At 45.1% G+C, this 23,132-nt stretch overlaps 2 protein-coding genes across 6 annotated transcripts in view; one reads left to right on the top strand and one right to left on the bottom strand.

Annotated features, from left to right (window-relative positions):
- The window catches only part of LOC108415028 (WASP homolog associated with actin, golgi membranes and microtubules), a 24,367-nt gene extending 23,010 nt beyond the window's left edge, over positions 1-1,357 (bottom strand). The window contains exon 1 of the mRNA XM_037539916.1: positions 1,235-1,357. The gene's annotated coding sequence lies outside the window, so the exon portion shown is untranslated. The remainder of the gene's footprint in view (positions 1-1,234) is intronic.
- Positions 1-23,132, top strand: part of LOC108415026 (fibronectin type III and SPRY domain-containing protein 2) — a 26,242-nt gene extending 3,110 nt beyond the window's left edge. For 2 of the 5 annotated variants that reach the window (XM_037539919.1, XM_037539920.1), the window contains exons 2-13: positions 1,250-1,475; positions 1,610-1,705; positions 3,685-3,918; positions 4,084-4,106; positions 6,590-6,711; positions 7,188-7,346; positions 7,657-7,791; positions 9,656-9,800; positions 10,382-10,515; positions 11,034-11,166; positions 17,934-18,110; positions 22,782-23,132. In XM_037539919.1, coding sequence (XP_037395816.1) covers positions 1,251-1,475; positions 1,610-1,705; positions 3,685-3,918; positions 4,084-4,106; positions 6,590-6,711; positions 7,188-7,346; positions 7,657-7,791; positions 9,656-9,800; positions 10,382-10,515; positions 11,034-11,166; positions 17,934-18,110; positions 22,782-23,034 — 1,836 coding nt within the window. In that variant the 5' untranslated portion in view covers position 1,250 and the 3' untranslated portion in view covers positions 23,035-23,132. Of the gene's footprint in view, positions 1-514; positions 663-1,249; positions 1,476-1,609; positions 1,706-3,684; positions 3,919-4,083; positions 4,107-6,589; positions 6,712-7,187; positions 7,347-7,656; positions 7,792-9,655; positions 9,801-10,381; positions 10,516-11,033; positions 11,167-17,933; positions 18,111-20,979; positions 21,135-22,781 lie in introns of those variants that run through there. The other 3 variants (XR_005130461.1, XM_037539918.1, XM_037539917.1) reach the window with 3 other exon arrangements.

The raw sequence follows: 23,132 nt of genomic DNA, 5'->3' as shown, positions 1-23,132 counted from the left end.
TAATATTGTCGGTAATTCTTGTCATTAATGTTGTCAGTAATGTTGTCAGTGATATTGTTGGTAATTCTTGTCAGTAATGTTGTCAGTAATTCTTGTCATTAATGTTGTCAGTTATATTGTCAGTAATTCTTGTCAGTAATGTTGTCAGTAATTCTTGTCATTAATGTTGTCAGTAATGTTGTCAGTAATTCTTGTCATTAATGTTGTCAGTTATATTGTCAGTAATTCTTGTCAGTAATGTTGTCAGTAATTCTTGTCAGTAATGTTGTCAGTGATATTGTCAGTAATTCTTGCTAACTACTCTTCCAAATGCTGCGGAGAAGCGAGGGAGCGATCACAGAGAGGAAAGCTGACAGCTCACACAGCTTTACACTGAAGTCAGATTAAAAGATCAGTGGTAAGGCGTGTACGTGGGCTGTGTGAGTAAACAGGCTGTAGAGGTGGTTGACATCTCTGCTCTGGACAGGAACAGCAGGAGCTTCACCAAATATGGACGGTTAGAATGCTGTGCCCACTCAGACATGCAGTTCACTCTATATTTAGCAGAAGCTCCGGACAGCCTGTAATGGCAGTTAGTGTCCGTGCGAGTGATCTGCAGGGACTTTCCGCTCTGAGTTTGGGAGACTGAAGCTCCAGGAGGGTGAGGAAGAGTTTATTTCCATGTAAAAACTCTTAACCCTTTAATGTCCATGTGTGAAATGTTAGATTTTCTCTGAGCAGAAATCTGAAGGCATTTTTCAAATCCATCAGACGGTGCGGCTCAGAAGTCTCGCCAGCAGGCATTAACGGGAACTGAGTCTCAGAATCAGCTGATTGTTCAGTCGTATCAGCATCACAGCGTTAGATTTGTTTGGCATTTCATGCTCATGTTTAATACCTATTTTTTTTCAGAATGTTTAGGCGACTATGATGAAAGGTTGCATTTGGTGTATTCTACTGGATTTGTTGCTCTACAGGAATCTGGGTAGATTTGGTTTCAACTGCTATATTTTATAAATGCTTAAGCAGCTGCATAAGTACGTGCATACATCAACACACAATTTCATATGTCTGTTACTGTAACTGAGCTATTATTCATCATTCAGTATTATGAATTATGAATAACTGAATTGAAATGAATTGAACTGAACTAAATTAAACTGAATTGAACTGAACTGAATTTGACTGAATGGCACTCCACTTGAATATACTGACCTGACCTGAATTGAAATGAACTGAATTAAACTGAACTGACCTGCTGTATCTGCAGGATGGACGTGTACGAGATGAGGGGTCGGCTGCAGGTCATTGCAGAGGAGATGGCAGTGAGTGAGGATGAGGATGGTGAGGGTGATGAAGAAGCGTTTGTGATGGTCAGTAAGCGGCCATCAACGTCCAGCTCCTCATTCTGCAGGGACTGTGCCACCCCTGCTCACTCAGGACACCCCCCCAACCACAGAGTGCTGCCTCTGCAGGAAGCCGCACAGGACATGAAGGTCAGGAGGTCGTCACACTGAGACTCTGTACTGACCGACTGCACTGCAGTTACTTTACATTACTGTGTGTGTGTGTGTGTGTGTGTGTGTGTGTGTGTGTGTGTGTGTGTGTGTGTGTGTGTGTGTGTGTGCAGACTGAGCTTAGTCAGAGCTGCAGCAAGCTGACTGAGAAGATCACTCAGATGGAGAACTTCGCCAGCAATCTAGAGGAGATCTTCATCACTGTGGAGGTAAGACTCTGAAGAACAAACTTCAAGTTTCAAAGTTCTGCAACTTGGAGAAATGAAGAAGATCAGATTCTGGAGTAAGAATATTAGAATTCAGACACAGATTAGATTAGAGGAGATTAGATTAGATTAGATTAGATTACAGAACTCCTGACAAAACTACAATATTAAAATAATATACTGTATAAAATGTGATGTGCTTATGGATAAAAAATATGCATGTAAATAATCATATTAATAATAGAAAAACATATAATGTTACCATCAGAATTGTGTTTAGTGTTTAGAGCGCCCCCTGCTGCTTGTGTTCTGATCATCGGTTTTTAATGAATTGGAAGTGATGAAGGTTAAAGGTTGTGCAGTCTAATAATAATAATAATAATAATAATAATAATAATGTCATCTTTATTTATCAAGCACTGTTCATAGTGCTGGCAACTCAGAGTGCTTTCAGACAGCTGATAAATCTTAACAGTAAAAAGAAAAACTATGAGTTTGATCAGACGTGATCATATGATAAAAGTGTGCCATGTTGCCCCATATTCAGCAATATTGGAGCAGTGATGATATTCTGACAGCAAAAGACAGAAATACAGTTTTTACCAGTGTTTCCCCAAAACAGACTCCAAAGATGACGTCACACGTCCCACAAAGCAGAGACTGGCCGACAGCGAGGCCGCGCTGCACACTTCATACACCAGTCTTTAGCTGACCCAGTCCGACTCATCACCACCTCTTATTTTCCTCAGAAAAGTACAAAATCTTCCTTTGTTTCCATCAGAGGAGTTGGGAGTAACTGAGAAGCGCCGATGAGTTTTAGGCGGTGACGCCATAAGACAGCACCGTAGATGAGTTTGATTTTAATCCTCACTGTTATGTGAGTAAAAATCTGCTTTGATGCTGTGACTGAAGGTCTGTCTATAAAACACACTGTTCCACTAAAACTCCAGCTTCTAATGATTTCAATCTGCTATTACATTTTTCTGTGGAAAATGGGGAAGAAACAAATAACTGGAGTTTTCAACACAGCCAGCAGGCGGCGCAGTTCTCTACTTGTTCCCCCGGTAGCACTAACACTAGCTAGGCTCCCGCTACTGATAGGTTACCGCTAACATTAACTAGGATACTGATAGCTAGTGAGCTACAGTCATTAGCCTGAAAAACCCGCTAATCACCCACTGACAGTTTATTGATGTTTCTCACAGCTCAAACTCATAAACGCTCAAAAGAAGCTGTTTTAAAGGACCAGATCCTGTTTTTGCTCCATTTTTCTGTAATTTTATTGTGTTTTAATTGCTTAAAGCCGACTGGGCACTTCATTATTCACATTAGGAACAAGTCAGTCACTTTAAATACCTGGGAACAGTTATCGACAACAGACTCACTTTTCAGAATAATGTAGGTTATGTTTATGAAAAAGCAGGGCGGAGACTCGCTCCCTCGTCAGGAGGCTGAGGAGTTTTAACGCCTGCACGATCACTCTGATCTTGGTCTTCAGGTCTCTTATAGAGAGTATTCTCACTTTCAGTATTGTGTCTTGGTTCGGGAACCTCTCAATAAAGCAAAGGAATAAACTGGCCCAGCTGGTCAACCAGGCCAGTGGGATTATTGGAGACAAACAACTGTCACTCCAGAACTTCTACAACCGATCCAAAACCTACAAGGCAACCCAGATCTACAAGGACCCCACCCACCCCCTTCGTTCATCATTGCAGCTGCTGCCATCGGGCAGGAGACTTAAGGTCCCACTAGCTAGAAAGAATGGGTACAAAAACTCCTCTGTGCCCACTGCTGTGATTGTCTGAATAAGGACATAAGGAATAGCCCCCTACACCGTTCATGTGCTCTGCTGCTGTCAGTGTTTTATGTGTCTATGTATCTCTGTGCCAGATTGCTAAAGACAAATCTCCATTTTCTACAAATTTAATGGACAATAAAGTTTTCTTATCTTATCTTATTACTGAGCAGCGCCTGGGTTTCAGGAGAACTTCGGCCGGCAGGAGCAGAACCTGGAGCAGCATTACAGCGACGTCCTGCAGACTCTGTCTCAGAGGAACAGTGAGAACAGCGCCGCCCTGCAAGACCAGAAGAAGCAGAAACTGGAGGCTCTGTACGGCCAGCTGCTGGCATGTGGGCGCCTGCTGGACACCAGCAAGGATCTGATTGAGAGCGCGCAGGAGCTCCACCGCTGCCAGAACAAACATGCTTTCCTGCAGGTCAGAGAAAAGATTCGCTCTCCGCCTGACGATGGATACATTCATTAGCGCAGTGCTAAGTGTCAGAAGCCACATAAGAATGTTAGAATTATGGCTTTAGGTTACTATGCAGTTCCTAACGGTGTCATTTCTCCTAACTCTCTTTCCATCATTTCTGATTGACAGGCCGTTATGCCGGTAATTAAGAGGTAATCTTATGCAGTGGTGCTTGCTGGTCGATTAACAGCATGGGCTGTAACTTTCGTTCCAACATCTGCATCTTGGCCATGGAGACCGAGCTCAATAACCAGCAGACACAGAGCAGATCCATCACTGGCAGCTCACTGAAGTCTCACTCGTTTATCAGATGAAGATCAATTTCACCTTCAAGTTAAACTTTCCCACTCTGTGCGCGAGAGTTGGAGTCAGAGTTGCTGCTGAACCGAAACGAACTGAACTCAATAACCTGAACCAAACTCACTGAACTCACTGTACCGAACCGAACTGAACTCACTGAACCAAACTGAACTGAACCAAACTGAACTCACTGAACCGAACCGAACTGAACTGAACTCACTGTACCGAACCGAACTCACTAAACTGAACTGAACTCACTGAACTCACTGTACCGAACCGAACTGAACTGAATTCACTGAACTCACTGAACTGAACTCACTGAACTGAACTGAACTCACTGAACCGAACTGAACTCACTGAACCGAACCGAACTGAACCAAACTGAACTCACTGAACTGAACTCACTGAACCGAACTGAACTCACTAAACTGAACTGAACTCACTGAACCGAATTGAACTCACTAAACTGAACTGAACTCACTGAACTCACTGAACAGAACCGAACTGAACTGAACTCACTGTACTGAACCAAACTGAACCAAACTGAACTCACTGAACTGAACTCACTGAAATCACTGAACTGAACTGAACTGAATTCACTGAACTCCATCCATCCATCCATTTTCTAAGCCGCTTCTCCGTCAGGGTCGCGGGGGGTGCTGGAGCCTATCCCAGCAGTCTTCGGGTGGAAGGCAGGATACACCCTGGACAGGTCCTCACTGAACTCACTGAACTGAAATCACTGAACTGAACTGAACTCACTGAACTCACTGTTCCGAACCAAACTGAACTGAACTCACTGAACCAAACTGAACTGAACCAAACTGAACTCACTGAACTGAACTCACTGAACTGAACTCACTGAACCGAACTGAACTGAACCGAACTGAACTCGCTGAACTGAACCGAACTGAACTCACTGAAATCGCTGAACTGAATTCACTGAAATCACTGAACTGAACTGAATTCACTGAACTGAATTCACTGAACCAAATTGAACTCACTGAACCGAACTGAACTCACTGAACCGAACTGAACTCACTGAACTGAACTCACTGAACCAAACTGAACTCACTGTACTGAACTGAACTCACTGAATTCACTGAACCGAACTGAACTCACTGAACTGAACTCACTGAACCGAACTGAACTCACTGAACTGAACTCACTGAACCGAACTGAACTCACTGAACTCACTGAACCGAACTGAACCGAACTGAACTCACTGAACTGAACTCACTGAACCGAACTGAACTCACTGAACCAAACTGAACCAAACTGAACTCATTGAACTCACTGCATTCACTGAACCGAACTGAACTCACTGAATTCACTGAACCGAACTGAACTGCTGATCAGTTCAGGAGGCAGTAAATCTGAGTCTGCGGCCCTCACACACAACTCAATTCTCTCTCGTGTAGCGTAACCTCGGCTTTAGAGGAACCAAGACTGAAAAGGGTCAACACTGGAGAGCAAACAATAACAATAAGAGCAAATTAAACACAGTTAATACATTAATTACAGTAGGTGGGAAAGGTGTCAGGTGGAACTTGTAAACCTACAGACAGAGGGAACGATGCACTGATTTCTGTGGGAAAAGCTTGAAAAACTGCTGTAAATCGGTTCATGTTGTTTAGTCAACTGCAGCTGCAGTTGCATAACTTTGCTGTCATAAACAAAACCCTGAAGGCCGTTTTTACCATTTGTTTTAGTCCATAATCATAAAATTTAGACACGGTGTGAACAGCAGCTGCTGTTTTCAAATGATATATAAATAATAGATCATAAAGAAACTGGACATGTGAGGTTTAGTTCCCACAGCAACAGTGAGCGGCGGTCTACTAACAGCACCATCAGTCTATCTGTCCTGACCTTCCTGTCTGCTTTGATTTTGCATTTTGAGGGAGATATGGTAAGGGGGGGTGGTAAGGAGGGGGGGATATGGTAAGGAGGGGGGATATGGTAAGGAAGGGGTGATATGGTAAGGAAGGGGGGATGTGGTAAGGAAGGGGGATTTGGTAAGGAAGGAGGGATGTGGTAAGGAAGGGGGGATGTGGTAAGGAAGGGGGGATATGGTCAGGAGGGGGAGATATGGTAAGGAAGGGGGGATGTGGTAAGGAAGGGGGGATGTGGTAAGGAAGGGGGGATATGGTAAGGAAGGGGGGATGTGGTAAGGAAGGGGGGATGTGGTAAGGAAGGGGGGATGTGGTAAGGAAGGGGGGATATGGTCAGGAGGGGGGATTTGGTAAGGCAGTCCAGCTGTATGTGCAGCATGCTGGTGTTTGATATGAAATTCACAAAACTGTTCACTTCACAAACTGTTCTGTCCAATCAGGATTGAGGATTTTGCAAAGGAGGAGGTGGAGCTGAAGGCGGGCGTGTCTATAGATTTTACCACGCCCACTGCTGACCTGTCAGCTGTTAAACAGATGATGGAATCCATCAATGTGGTTCCAGGTGAATGTTGATTTCTGGTGTGTTGATTTCCGTGTTGTGTTGATTTCCGTTGTGTTGATTTCCGTGTTGTGTTTGTTGTGTTGATTTCCGTTGTGTTGATTTCCGTTGTGTTGATTTCCGGTGTGTTGATTTCCGGTGTGTTGATTTCCGTGTTGTGTTTGTTGTGTTGATTTCCGGTGTGTTGATTTGCGTTGTGTTGATTTCCGTGTTGTGTTTGTTGTGTTGATTTCCGTGTTGTGTTTGTTGTGTTGATTTCCGGTGTGTTGATTTCCGTGTTGTGTTTGTTGTGCTGATTTCCGGTGTGTTGATTTCCGGTGTGTTGATTTCCGTGTTGTGTTTGTTGTGTTGATTTGCGGTGTGTTGATTTCCGGTGTGTTTGTTGTGTTGATTTCCGGTGTGTTGATTTCCGGTGTGTTGATTTCCGGTGTGTTGTGTTGCTGGTAAATGTACAGTAACAGTGCCCTGTTCTTGCGCAGCTCCTTCGGCTCCTGTGATGAACCCTCAGGTTGTGAACTCCGCCACAACGTCCTCTCTGCGCGTGTGTTGGAGTTTATTCTCCGATGACACGGTGGACTTTTACCAGCTCTACTGCCGCCAGATCTCCGAGGACATCACCACGGAAACGGAGCAGGACGGTAACCATGGTTACTGACTCAAACCTGAGACCCATAATGATGATTGACTCAGACATGACAGACATGGTGTGCAGTGAGGGGGCGGGGTTTAGAAACAGATCAGCAAGGGGGCATTTACAATTTACATAACTGCATATTCACAGATATTTGCATGTTTAATGAGTGCTGCGGTTTAGGGATCTGTAGGTGTTTTAAGAAGCTTCTTGAATATAACAATAAAATATAAAAACAAAGAATCACAGATCACTTTTTAATCATGACGTCACGGGTGTTTCAGTGAAATTCAGTGAACCTGTGTGTGTTCCTGTAGCGTCAGTGCGCAGAGTGAAGGAGACCCACTATGTGGTGACGGATCTGCTCCCAAACGCTCAGTATGAGTTCTGGGTCACGGCCACCAACACCACCGGCATTAGCCCAGCCAGCGAGAGGGCCGTCTACATGACCGGTACACAAACAACATGCACTCAAAAAATATTTAAGCCCAAAAGTGAAAACGAATACATTTTAATTATGTTTATTTTCCTTTCAGGTTAAATACTTAAATCCAATGTAAAAGATGATATTATGTTTTTCCATCCTGTTCAATAAGCCTGCATGAATTAAATATGATTTAAATTAGAGATGCTTGTAGGATTCATGCAGTTCTTTTACATCCCATTTCTGTATTTGTAGAGAGTTAATAGCACCTTCTGCATCACAGCTCAGTCACTCAGACTGAGCAAACCTGTTAACTTCACACATTTACTGTCGTCCAGACTGTATTAAACAGTGTCAGAGTCTCATTACAGACACATGGAAACTTTAACGTCTAATGAGAAAGAAATGAACAGAATCTTTACAGATTTCAGCTGTTAGCAAATTCCCTGTTCACTCTCAGCTGAACTGCTAATTAAAGCAGATGATCTGTGCAGGATGTTCCTACTGAGGTGCAGCCAGAGAACCTGTAGATATGAGAATTCCCGCTCTGCTATGTCGTCCGGGTTTCCTCAGACACTAGGGGGCGCTCGCGAGCGAGTCCGAAATGAATGGGTTCATATGGAGCATTTGAGTAAAATAGTTTATAAATGCTGAAACATTTTTAATGTAAAAGAATTCCTTCATTTCCTGAACATAAAACATTTTAACACTGCTGTTATATTTAAGAGCTTTTAAACTCGAGTTATAGGAGTTTAAAACGGGGCCACATGACGTCAGAGAGCGCGAACAGCCAATGAGCTGCTCCGCTCACCCATCAATCATCACGCTCTAGCAGTAAAGCCCCGCCTCCTGCTGCCCGAAACCCGTTTACTGTAGAATAAAGGAAACACACAGGTGAGTTTTCTCTGCTGTTTTAGTGAAACTCGTCCTCCTGCCGTCTGAAATTAAAGGAAAGTTCTGGGTGATTAGAAACTATTTTAACTGTTCGGTTTTAGTCGTTGGGTTCCATTCACTCCCATTCAGTGAGGACTCACTCAGCGGCGCCCTCTGCTGTTCAGCAGTCCTGTTTATGATATAATAGGGGAAATAGGAAGCGGCCAGGCTCCTCAGAAACCAGCTCTCATGCTGACCATCATGCCACTTAGCAGCTAACGCTATCAGCCCCTTCATGCTATGCTAACGTGTCGAGGTCACCTACAGTTACAAAAACCATGAACTGCTGATTTGAATATTAATGGAATACAACTTTACATTCTGCTTCACTGTAAATCACTGTCATTGTTTATTTAATCAGGCTTTTGTACCCGTTACCATGGCAGCAGACCTAGCAAGGATGCTAGCTGGCTGGTCTGCTGTAGTTTGTGTAGACCCAGAATAAGCGAAATGAAACGATAATATCTGGTCGAAAACATTAAAAACACTAATTAGGTTAATGTGCATCACTATTTCACCACAGTTGGACTGAATAACAGAGGATGGGCGGAGCTGTTTCATGTCCACCATGATGGCTGAAGCTATTTCCTGGTTGAAGATGCATTTCCTGTTATGCTAATAAGATTTAGTTGGAAAATCTAACAGGTCTTATACAAATCAATTAAATCATTTGGGATTTGTCCAGATTGGGTTGCTTCTAATGAATCTAAATAAGTATTGTATATTTTATGTTTTTTTTTATTTATTATTATTTAAATAGAAAAGCATCAGTGTAATATTTGTAATTTTGTACATGCAATGTGGGTTTGAAACTGAAGTGTCACTGATATTTTAGTCAGTGGTGTTACACTCAGTGCTGTTACTGTCAGCGGTGTTACAGATTGCAGTGATACAGTTGGCAGTGTTACAGTGTGTGTGTGTGTGTGTGTGTGTGTGTGTGTGTGTGTGTGTGTGTGCAGTCCCCTCCCCTCCTGTGATTAAACTGCAGGAGTCTGTGAGCTGTTTAGAGGCAGCGCTGATCCGTTGGGACTCGGGAAACACCAACCCAGTGGAGTCGTACACATTGGAGCTCAGCGAGGCCGATAACCACAGCAGTGTGACTGAGTGAGACCCCCTCACCCAAACCCAACCCCCAACATTTTACACACATACACCACATACGTACTACATACACACAATCATGCAATAATATACTTTTGTATGTAACTTCACGTTTTATTGCCCAGTGTGCCAAAACTTTTGCACATGCCAAATTTTCTGTTCCCCTAATATATTAAACTCAGTAAATAAACAGTAACTGTGCATTGCCATGAGCAGTAGTGTGTCTCTGTAGTTTATGTGTAACTTATTTACACTCAGAAAATAAAGGGCAACATGCAATTTGCCTGTGATGCACAAACTTTTGCATGCAAATGTATCCCAACCAATCTGTGAAAGCTCCACCCACATAGTGAAGTCAATCTATCTCCACAGCGTAATACAACATTAATACATCACTAATTTGTTAGTGATGACAGTTTTACACGTCCAAATAGTCATAAAGTTTCGTTTAAAATACTTCGAAATAAAACCTGTCATGACCATTAGGCGCAGATCTCACACTGCTGTGTGTGTGTGTGTGTGTGTGTGTGTGTGTGTGTGTGTGTGTGTGTGTGTGTGTGTGTGTGTGTGTGTGTGTTTTAAAGGTCCATTGTGGCGATTCCCACCTGTGAGTGTTTGGTTCAGCTGCAGCCATGGAAACGCTACATCATCAACATCCGGGCCGTTAATATAGGGGGCGCTAGTGAAAGGAGCCAGCCAATCACCATCTCCACCACTGGTACACATCATGGCAACACAGCACGGCAACACAGCACGTCAACACAGCACGGCAACACAGCACGTCAACACAGCACGGCAACACAGCACGGCAACACAGCACGTCAACACAGCACGGCAACACAGCACGGCAACACAGCACGTCAACACAGCACGGCAACACAGCACGTCAACACAGCACGGCAACACAGCATGACACTTTGCCATTATTGATCAGTTATCTATATCTATAAAAGAAAAGTACTACAGCATCTCAGTGAGAAAATACTTTATATTCTAACAAATGAAATATCAAAACACAAAGTATTTAGATTAAGCTTTGTGTTTTATGTTGATGTAGTAATGTAGCTTTACACACGGATTTTGCAATTAAGTTTAACATTAAAAAAAAACATTCTGAAAAAAAGCTGAACGTTTTGGATTTAGCTTTGCTTTTCAGAATGAATCAGCAATTTCCTTCAGTGTTTGAGGTGATGTAGTGATACAGCTCACCGGTTCAGGCTGTGTTTGTGTGTGCAGGTACATTGTTCCACCTGCTGAAGGAGACGGCACACCCCTCTCTCTCCGTGTCACCTGATGGGTTCACCATGTTCTACCTGGATGAGGACCTTCCGATCAGCGAGATGGTGTTCAGCGACACCACCTTCTCCAGGTCTGTGTGTGGTCAATACTGATTACTGTCGGGCTGCATTAGCGTTACTTGCTTGATGCTAATACTTAGAAATAATTCAAACTCCCACTGAGACGTTAGAGGAAATCATCATTACTATGTTAACGAAGGCAATAAAAGCAAATTAAAATGGTTCTGTATTAAACATTCCTCCACCACTAACAGAGATCCCCCCCCCAATCCTGCCCACAAATTTTCCCTCATCCGTGCTCCATAAGTAACAATAACAATCTAAACAAGCTATCAGGTGCAACGTTATTATTAGCTTATGTTCATTTTACTAAATTAATGTTTCAGCGTCACTCAGTTTTTAGTTTTGTCAGAGTGTGAACTGTAAACTGCAGAGGCCTCAAATGGACACAAGGTCCAGCAACGCAGCATAAACAGCATAACAACACAGCACAGCAACGCATCATAAACAGCATAACAACACAGCACAGCAACGCAGCATAAACAGCATAACAACACAGCACAGCAACGCAGCATAAACAGCATAACAACACAGCACAGCAACGCAGCATAAACAGCATAACAGCACAGCAACGCAGCATAAACAGCATAACACAGCACAGCAACGCAGCATAAACAGCATAACAACACAGCACAGCAACGCAGCATAAACAGCATAACAGCACAGCAACGCAGCATAAACAGCATAACAACGCAGCACAGCAACGCAGCATAAACAGCATAACAACACAGCACAGCAACGCAGCATAAACAGCATAACAACACAGCACAGCAACGCAGCATAAACAGCATAACAGCACAGCACAGCAACGCAGCACAGCAACACAGCATAAACAACATAACAACACAGCACAGCAACGCAGCATAAACAGCATAACAACACAGCACAGCAACGCAGCATAAACAGCATAACAACACAGCACAGCAACGCAGCACAGCAACACAGCATAAACAACATAACAACACAGCACAGCAACGCAGCATAAACAGCATAACAACACAGCATAAACAGCATAACAACACAGCACAGCAACGCAGCATAAACAGCATAACAACACAGCACAGCAACGCAGCATAAACAGCATAACAACACAGCACAGCAATGCAGCATAAACAGCATAACAACACAGCACAGCAACGCAGCATAAACAGCATAACAACACAGCATAGCAACGCAGCATAAACAGCATAACAACACAGCACAGCAACGCAGCATAAACAGCATAACAACACAGCACAGCAACGCAGCATAAACAGCATAACAACACAGCACAGCAACGCAGCACAGCAACACAGCATAAACAACATAACAACACAGCACAGCAACGCAGCATAAACAGCATAACAACACAGCACAGCAACGCAGCACAGCAACACAGCATAAACAACATAACAACACAGCACAGCAACGCAGCATAAACAGCATAACAACACAGCACAGCAACGCAGCATAAACAGCATAACAACACAGCACAGCAATGCAGCATAAACAGCATAACAACACATCACAGCAACGCAGCACAGCAACGCAGCATAAACAGCATAACAACACAGCACAGCAACACAGCACAGCAACGCAGCATAAACAGCATAACAACACAGCACAGCAACACAGCACAGCAACGCAGCATAACAACACAGCACAGCAACACAGCACAGCAACGCAGCATAAACAGCATAACAACACAGCACAGCAACACAGCACAGCAACGCAGCATAAACAGCATAACAACACAGCACAGCAACACAGCACAGCAATGCAGCATAAACAGCATAACAACACAGCACAGCAACGCAGCATAACAACACAGCACAGCAACACAGCACAGCAACGCAGCATAAACAGCATAACAACACAGCACAGCAACGCAGCATAAACAGCATAACAACACAGCATAGCAACGCAGCATAAACAGCATAACAACACAGCACAGCAACACAGCATAAACAGCATAACATCGCAGCACAGCAACGCAGCACAGCAACGCAGCATTAACAACATAACAACACAGCACAGCAACGCAGCATAAACAACATAACAACACAGCACAGCAACGCAGCATAAACAGCATAACAACACAGCACAGCAACGCAGCACAGCAACGCAGCATAAACAGCATAACAACACAGCACAGCAACGCAGCATAAACAGCATAACAACACAGCACAGCAACGCAGCATAAACAGCATAACAACACAGCACAGCAACGCAGCATAAACAGCATAACACAGCACAGCAACGCAGCACAGCAACGCAGCATAAACAGCATAACAACACAGCACAGCAACACAGCACAGCAACGCAGCATAAACAGCATAACAACACAGCACAGCAACACAGCACAGCAACGCAGCATAAACAGCATAACAACACAGCACAGCAACACAGCACAGCAACGCAGCATAAACAGCATAACAACACAGCACAGCAACGCAGCATAACAACACAGCACAGCAACACAGCACAGCAACGCAGCATAAACAGCATAACAACACAGCACAGCAACGCAGCATAAACAGCATAACAACACAGCATAGCAACGCAGCATAAACAGCATAACAACACAGCACAGCAACACAGCATAAACAGCATAACAACGCAGCACAGCAACGCAGCACAGCAACGCAGCATTAACAACATAACAACACAGCACAGCAACGCAGCATAAACAACATAACAACACAGCACAGCAACGCGGCATAAACAGCATAACAACACAGCACAGCAACGCAGCACAGCAACGCAGCATAAACAGCATAACAACACAGCACAGCAACGCATCATAAACAGCATAACAACACAGCACAGCAACGCAGCATAAACAGCATAACAACACAGCACAGCAACGCAGCATAAACAGCATAACACAGCACAGCAACGCAGCACAGCAACGCATCATAAACAGCATAACAACACAGCACAGCAACACAGCACAGCAACGCAGCATAAACAGCATAACAACACAGCACAGCAACGCAGCACAGCAACGCAGCATAAACAGCATAACAACACAGCACAGCAACACAGCACAGCAACGCAGCATAAACAGCATAACAACACAGCACAGCAACGCAGCATAAACAGCATAACACAGCACAGCAACGCAGCATAAACAGCATAACAACACAGCACAGCAACGCAGCACAGCAACGCAGCATAAACAGCATAACAACACAGCACAACAACACAGCACAGCAACGCAGCACAGCAACGCAACATAAACAGCATAACAACACAGCACAGCAACGCAGCATAAACAGCATAACAACACAGCATAGCAACGCAGCATAAACAGCATAACAACACAGCACAGCAACGCAGCATAAACAGCATAACAACACAGCACAGCAACACAGCATAAACAGCATAACAACACAGCACAGCAACGCAGCATAAACAGCATAACAACACAGCACAGCAACACAGCATAAACAGCATAACAACACAGCACAGCAATGCAGCATAAACAGCATAACAACACAGCATAAACAGCATAACAACACAGCACAGCAACGCAGCATAAACAGCATAACAGCACAGCACAGCAACGCAGCACAGCAACACAGCATAAACAACATAACAACACAGCACAGCAACGCAGCATAAACAGCATAACAACACAGCACAGCAACGCAGCATAAACAGCATAACAACACAGCACAGCAACGCAGCACAGCAACACAGCATAAACAACATAACAACACAGCACAGCAACGCAGCATAAACAGCATAACAACACAGCATAAACAGCATAACAACACAGCACAGCAACGCAGCATAAACAGCATAACAACACAGCACAGCAACGCAGCATAAACAGCATAAAAACACAGCACAGCAATGCAGCATAAACAGCATAACAACACAGCACAGCAACGCAGCATAAACAGCATAACAACACAGCATAGCAACGCAGCATAAACAGCATAACAACACAGCACAGCAACGCAGCATAAACAGCATAACAACACAGCACAGCAACGCAGCATAAACAGCATAACAACACAGCACAGCAACGCAGCACAGCAACACAGCATAAACAACATAACAACACAGCACAGCAACGCAGCATAAACAGCATAACAACACAGCACAGCAACGCAGCACAGCAACACAGCATAAACAACATAACAACACAGCACAGCAACGCAGCATAAACAGCATAACAACACAGCACAGCAACGCAGCATAAACAGCATAACAACACAGCACAGCAATGCAGCATAAACAGCATAACAACACATCACAGCAACGCAGCACAGCAACGCAGCATAAACAGCATAACAACACAGCACAGCAACACAGCACAGCAACGCAGCATAAACAGCATAACAACACAGCACAGCAACACAGCACAGCAACGCAGCATAACAACACAGCACAGCAACACAGCACAGCAACGCAGCATAAACAGCATAACAACACAGCACAGCAACACAGCACAGCAACGCAGCATAAACAGCATAACAACACAGCACAGCAACACAGCACAGCAATGCAGCATAAACAGCATAACAACACAGCACAGCAACGCAGCATAACAACACAGCACAGCAACACAGCACAGCAACGCAGCATAAACAGCATAACAACACAGCACAGCAACGCAGCATAAACAGCATAACAACACAGCATAGCAACGCAGCATAAACAGCATAACAACACAGCACAGCAACACAGCATAAACAGCATAACATCGCAGCACAGCAACGCAGCACAGCAACGCAGCATTAACAACATAACAACACAGCACAGCAACGCAGCATAAACAACATAACAACACAGCACAGCAACGCAGCATAAACAGCATAACAACACAGCACAGCAACGCAGCACAGCAACGCAGCATAAACAGCATAACAACACAGCACAGCAACGCAGCATAAACAGCATAACAACACAGCACAGCAACGCAGCATAAACAGCATAACACAGCACAGCAACGCAGCACAGCAACGCAGCATAAACAGCATAACAACACAGCACAGCAACACAGCACAGCAACGCAGCATAAACAGCATAACAACACAGCACAGCAACACAGCACAGCAACGCAGCATAAACAGCATAACAACACAGCACAGCAACACAGCACAGCAACGCAGCATAAACAGCATAACAACACAGCACAGCAACGCAGCATAACAACACAGCACAGCAACACAGCACAGCAACGCAGCATAAACAGCATAACAACACAGCACAGCAACGCAGCATAAACAGCATAACAACACAGCATAGCAACGCAGCATAAACAGCATAACAACACAGCACAGCAACACAGCATAAACAGCATAACAACGCAGCACAGCAACGCAGCACAGCAACGCAGCATTAACAACATAACAACACAGCACAGCAACGCAGCATAAACAACATAACAACACAGCACAGCAACGCGGCATAAACAGCATAACAACACAGCACAGCAACGCAGCACAGCAACGCAGCATAAACAGCATAACAACACAGCACAGCAACGCATCATAAACAGCATAACAACACAGCACAGCAACGCAGCATAAACAGCATAACAACACAGCACAGCAACGCAGCATAAACAGCATAACACAGCACAGCAACGCAGCACAGCAACGCATCATAAACAGCATAACAACACAGCACAGCAACACAGCACAGCAACGCAGCATAAACAGCATAACAACACAGCACAGCAACGCAGCACAGCAACGCAGCATAAACAGCATAACAACACAGCACAGCAACACAGCACAGCAACGCAGCATAAACAGCATAACAACACAGCACAGCAACGCAGCATAAACAGCATAACACAGCACAGCAACGCAGCATAAACAGCATAACAACACAGCACAGCAACGCAGCACAGCAACGCAGCATAAACAGCATAACAACACAGCACAACAACACAGCACAGCAACGCAGCACAGCAACGCAACATAAACAGCATAACAACACAGCACAGCAACGCAGCATAAACAGCATAACAACACAGCATAGCAACGCAGCATAAACAGCATAACAACACAGCACAGCAACGCAGCATAAACAGCATAACAACACAGCACAGCAACACAGCATAAACAGCATAACAACACAGCACAGCAACGCAGCATAAACAGCATAACAACACAGCACAGCAACACAGCATAAACAGCATAACAACACAGCACAGCAATGCAGCATAAACAGCATAACAACACAGCATAAACAGCATAACAACACAGCACAGCAACGCAGCATAAACAGCATAACAACACAGCATAAACAGCATAACAACACAGCACAGCAACGCAGCATAAACAGCATAACAACACAGCACAGCAACGCAGCATAAACAGCATAACAACACAGCACAGCAATGCAGCATAAACAGCATAACAACACAGCACAGCAACGCAGCATAAACAGCATAACAACACAGCATAGCAACGCAGCATAAACAGCATAACAACACAGCACAGCAAAGCAGCATAAACAGCATAACAACACAGCACAGCATAAACAGCATAGCAATGCAGCATAAACAGCACAGCAACGCAGCATAAACAGCATAACACAGCACAACAACGCAACATAAACAGCATAACAACACAGCACAGCAACGCTGCAAAAACAGCATAACAACACAGCACAGCAACAGTTTTATAGTCTACAGAACCAGGTGTTCTCTGCAGAGTAGCACCTTAACTCTGTCAAGTATCTAGCACCAGAAGAGCGCCCTCTGGAGGTCTAGATCTGTAATGTGTACGTCTATGACTGAAATGTATTTATCGTGTCTGTGCTGGGTCTGTAGCTGTGTGGCCGTGCTGGGGGATCTGATTCCGGTCAGAGGGCAGCACTACTGGGAGGTGGAGGTAGATGAGTGGGCAGAGTATCGGGTGGGTGTGGCCTATGAGGACACACAGCGCACCTCCTACCTGGGAGCTAACGCAACCTCTTGGTGTATGAGACACCTCCTCACACCGTCCAGGTGAGACTCACTGACCACAAACTACTGACCACACAGTCTGTCTCTCTGCGACTCTGCATCGTCTCTTCACCAACAAAACATCGTCTCTACATCGTCTCTACACCAACAAAACATCGACTCTACACCGACTCCACACCAACCCTACATCGTCTCTACACCGACTCCACACCAACAAAACATCGACTCTACACCGACTCCACACCAACCCTACATCGTCTCTACATCGACTCCACACCAACAAAACATCGACTCTACATCGACTCTACACCAACAAAACATCGACTCTACATCGACTCCACACCAACAAAACATCGACTCTACACCGACTCTACACCAACAAAACATCGACTCTACACCAACAAAACATCGACTCTACATCGACTCTACACCAACAAAACATCGACTCTACATCGACTCTACACCAACAAAACATCGACTCTACATCGACTCCACACCAACAAAACATCGACTCTACATCGACTCCACACCAACAAAACATCGACTCTACACCGACTCCACACCAACAAAACATCGACTCTACATCGACTCTACGCCAACAAAACATCGACTCTACACCGACTCCACACCAACCCTACATCGTCTCTACACCGACTCCACACCAACAAAACATCGACTCTACATCGACTCCACACCAACAAAACATCGACTCTACATCGACTCCACACCAACAAAACATCGACTCTACACCAACAAAACATCGACTCTACACCGACTCCACACCAACACTACATCGACTCCACACCAACAAAACATTGACTCTACACCGACTCCACACCAACAAAACATCGACTCTACACCGACTCCACACCAACAAAACATCGACTCTACATCGACTCCACACCAACAAAACATCGACTCTACATCGACTCTACACCAACAAAACATCAACTCTACACCGACTCCACACCAACACTACATCGACTCCACACCAACAAAACATCGACTCTACACCGACTCCACACCAACAAAACATCGACTCTACACCGACTCCACACCAACAAAACATCGACTCTACACCGACTCCACACCAACAAAACATCGACTCTACATCGACTCCACACCAACAAAACATCGACTCTACACCGACTCCACACCAACAAAACATCGACTCTACACCGACTCCACACCAACACTACATCGTCTCTACACCGACTCCACACCAACAAAACATCGACTCTACACCGACTCCACACCAACAAAACATCGTCTCTACACCGACTCCACACCAACAAAACATCGACTCTACACCGACTCCACACCAACACTACATCGTCTCTACACCGACTCCACACCAACAAAACATCGACTCTACACCGACTCCACACCAACAAAACATCGTCTCTACACCGACTCCACACCAACAAAACATCGACTCTACACCGACTCCACACCAACAAAACATCGACTCTACATCGACTCCACACCAACAAAACATCGACTCTACACCGACTCCACACCAACAAAACATCGACTCTACACCGACTCCACACCAACAAAACATCGACTCTACACCGACTCCACACCAACACTACATCGACTCCACACCAACAAAACATCGACTCTACACCGACTCCACACCAACAAAACATCGACTCTACACCGACTCCACACCAACACTACATCGACTCCACACCAACAAAACATCGTCTCTACACCGACTCCACACCAACAAAACATCGACTCTACACCGACTCCACACCAACACTACATCGACTCCACACCAACAAAACATCGTCTCTACACCGACTCCACACCAACAAAACATCATCTCTACACCGACTCCACACCAACACTACATCGTCTCTACACCGACTCCACACCAACAAAACATCGACTCTACACCGACTCCACACCAACAAAACATCGACTCTACATCGACTCCACACCAACAAAACATCGACTCTACACCGACTCCACACCAACAAAACATCGACTCTACACCGACTCCACACCAACAAAACATCGACTCTACATCGACTCCACACCAACAAAACATCGACTCTACACCGACTCCACACCAACAAAACATCGACTCTACATCGACTCCACACCAACACTACATCGACTCTACACCGACTCCACACCAACAAAACATCGTCTCTACACCGACTCCACACCAACAAAACATCGTCTCTACACCGACTCCACACCAACACTACATCGTCTCTACACCGACTCCACACCAACAAAACATCGTCTCTACACCGACTCCACACCAACAAAACATCGACTCTACATCGACTCCACACCAACAAAACATCGTCTCTACACCGACTCCACACCAACAAAACATCGACTCTACACCGACTCCACACCAACAAAACATCGACTCTACATCGACTCCACACCAACACTACATCGACTCTACACCGACTCCACACCGTCTCCACACCAACACTTCTCAGCACTGCAGTAACACTGATGTGGTGGTGGTGTGTTCATGCGTGTTGCGCTGGTCTGAGTGGATCAGACACAGCAGTGCTGCTGGAGTTTTTAAACACCTCAGTGTCTCTGCTGGACTGAGAACCAAAAATATCCAGCCAACAGCGTCCTGTGGGCAGCGTCCTGTGGGCAGCGTCCTGTGTCCACTGATGAAGGACTAGAGGATGACCAACACAAACTGTGCAGCAGCAGATGAGCTGTCGTCTCTGACTTTACATCTAAAAGGTGGACCAACAAGGTAGGAGTGTCTAATAGAGTGGACAGTGAGTGGACACAGTGTTTAAAAACTCCAGCAGCACTGCTGTGTCTGATCCACTCGTGCAACTCCTCAGTGGTTTGGAGGGACCGTGTGTTAACGTCTCTCACACAAAGTCACTTTCACTAAAGACCCTTCACTGCTGTTTAGCGGTTGCCATGGGAACTCTTTAGCACTGCGCGCGGGATCAGTCAGCGTGGGCGTATGATTACAGCACTCGGCCGAGGACGCCACGCAGCGGAGATCAGCGCAGCAGGAACAGGGTCACTTTTGAAGAGCTTAATCACAGAAACGGATCTGTTTAGGTACGAATTTGATGTAGTATGTAAACATTGTTTGAATTTGCTGCTTTTGTGATGTCACAGAAACCAACACAGCCTACAGCAGTTAGGCCACACCCATCACACTAAGGTTAAAGGGGGCCCATTGTGCTCGTTTTCACTGTTGGTCTACTAGAATAGATTTACACTTTGTGTTCAAAAATCACGATATTTTCCTCTGTTAGAACTCCTGTGTCTTTAAGCCCCACCCAAGCCCAGTGCGCTCTCATTGGTCAGCTTGCCCACTCTGTTCTGATTGGTCAATTTCCAGCACAGCTCCACCCCTCCACGTTCTGCTCCTGTCCTGCTTTTTGCAGACAGACCCTTCTCTCCACGCACTGGACACGCTGCATCACGACACGCAGTGTCCAAAAATTTGAAAGCTTTGTTTTTAATGGAGGTGCACACACCAGCGCAGGCGGCGCTCCATCATTCAGGGCACTGTTCACTTTCTCACAGCATTTTGCTGTTACTGCATTAAATTAAAGTCATAGCGAGACCACAGAAAGCCACAGTCAATCACATGAGGCTTTACATTTTCAGAGAAAGGCAGACAGTCTTTTACACGAACAAGGCAGCTCAGCCAGTTACTAGTCCAGCGTTTTTAAGCTCGTCTATCAGGTCAAAAAATCTGTGAGGTACTAAAGTGATACCGTGTGATAAGGAATGCCACGTTTTATTTTATTCTATTTATATGAGCAGACTAAAAATAAACTGGACTTGGTGTTTTTCCATTGTTGCAGTATTTTCTGTATTTTCTGATAAAGCTGTAGAGACGAGCCTGCCCAGCAAATTTCCCTTCAAATCCACTCAGCGCCAGAGATGAGGTGAGCACCAAATTAAAAAAATTAATTAATTAAAAATCGGATTGTGCTCGTTTACACGTTGTGACAAGAGCATGGGCACCCATTCTCCATATTGGAGCATCCGTTATTCCCTATTATACAGCATAATGTGAAGAAAAGTTTATTTTCAAGGACCTCCAGAATTTTGATTTTGAGACATTCAGGGGGTCCAAGAGGTGAATTGGGGTCCTGGACCTCCTGTGTTTCACACCTTGGCTGTGGCTGGTTCTCCAGTGGCGTCGGTTCTACCATAACAGTTTGATCCAGAGTCGATAAAGTCCGGTCAGCATCTTCTCCACACAGCTACAACACTGAACACACTCTTCCTCCTCCAGGAGCCGCAGTGCACTGTTTGAGGGGGTGGAGCTCGCCAGCAGGCGGGCAGTAAGGACTGTGTTACAAGATGATGTCATCCTGTAACAAAGTAAAAGTGCTGGAATCCCAACGAGGCATTTCAGCCCTCTGAGAAAAGTGTGTTTTGTGGGAGAGGGGTTCTCCCCCTGGATTGAACACTGAGCTTTTGGACTTCCCGGAATGTTAACATAACAAAAAGCTGCATAGCACAGTAAAGCTGAGAGAAGCACGGAAAAGCACAACAGGTCCCCTTTAAGGCGTTCAGCCCGGCCAGGTGCAGTAGTCTGTATAACTATGAGGGATAAAGAGGCCGGAAAACCATCATGGATAAATGAATTATGGCTGCTTTTGGTCCATAAATCCTCACAGATGAAGTTGAATTTCAGGGATCAGTGTGGGATTCAGGCTCTTTACTCAGGATGTTTCTCCTCAGGCACAAGTATGAGTTCCTCCATAACGGCTGGAGTGCAGACGTGCGGATCACCGTGCAGCCATTCCGGATCGGAGTGTTTCTGGATTATGAGCGAGGAACGCTGTCCTTCTACAACGCGCTCCTCCAACAGCACCTGTACACCTTCAGCTGCTGCTTCCACCACTACGTCCTGCCCTGCTTCGCCCTCGATAAACCGGGAGCGCTAACTCTGCACACCGGACTGACCGCTCCCAAATACATCACACACACATAAATCACACACACACACATCCATACATCACACACACATAAATCTCACACACACACATCCATACATCACACACACATAAATCTCACACACACACATCCATA

The sequence above is a fragment of the Pygocentrus nattereri genome, chromosome 7, assembly GCF_015220715.1.
Source record: "Pygocentrus nattereri isolate fPygNat1 chromosome 7, fPygNat1.pri, whole genome shotgun sequence".
Lineage (NCBI taxonomy): Eukaryota > Metazoa > Chordata > Actinopteri > Characiformes > Serrasalmidae > Pygocentrus > Pygocentrus nattereri.
This window is presented reverse-complemented; position numbering and strand designations above follow the sequence as displayed.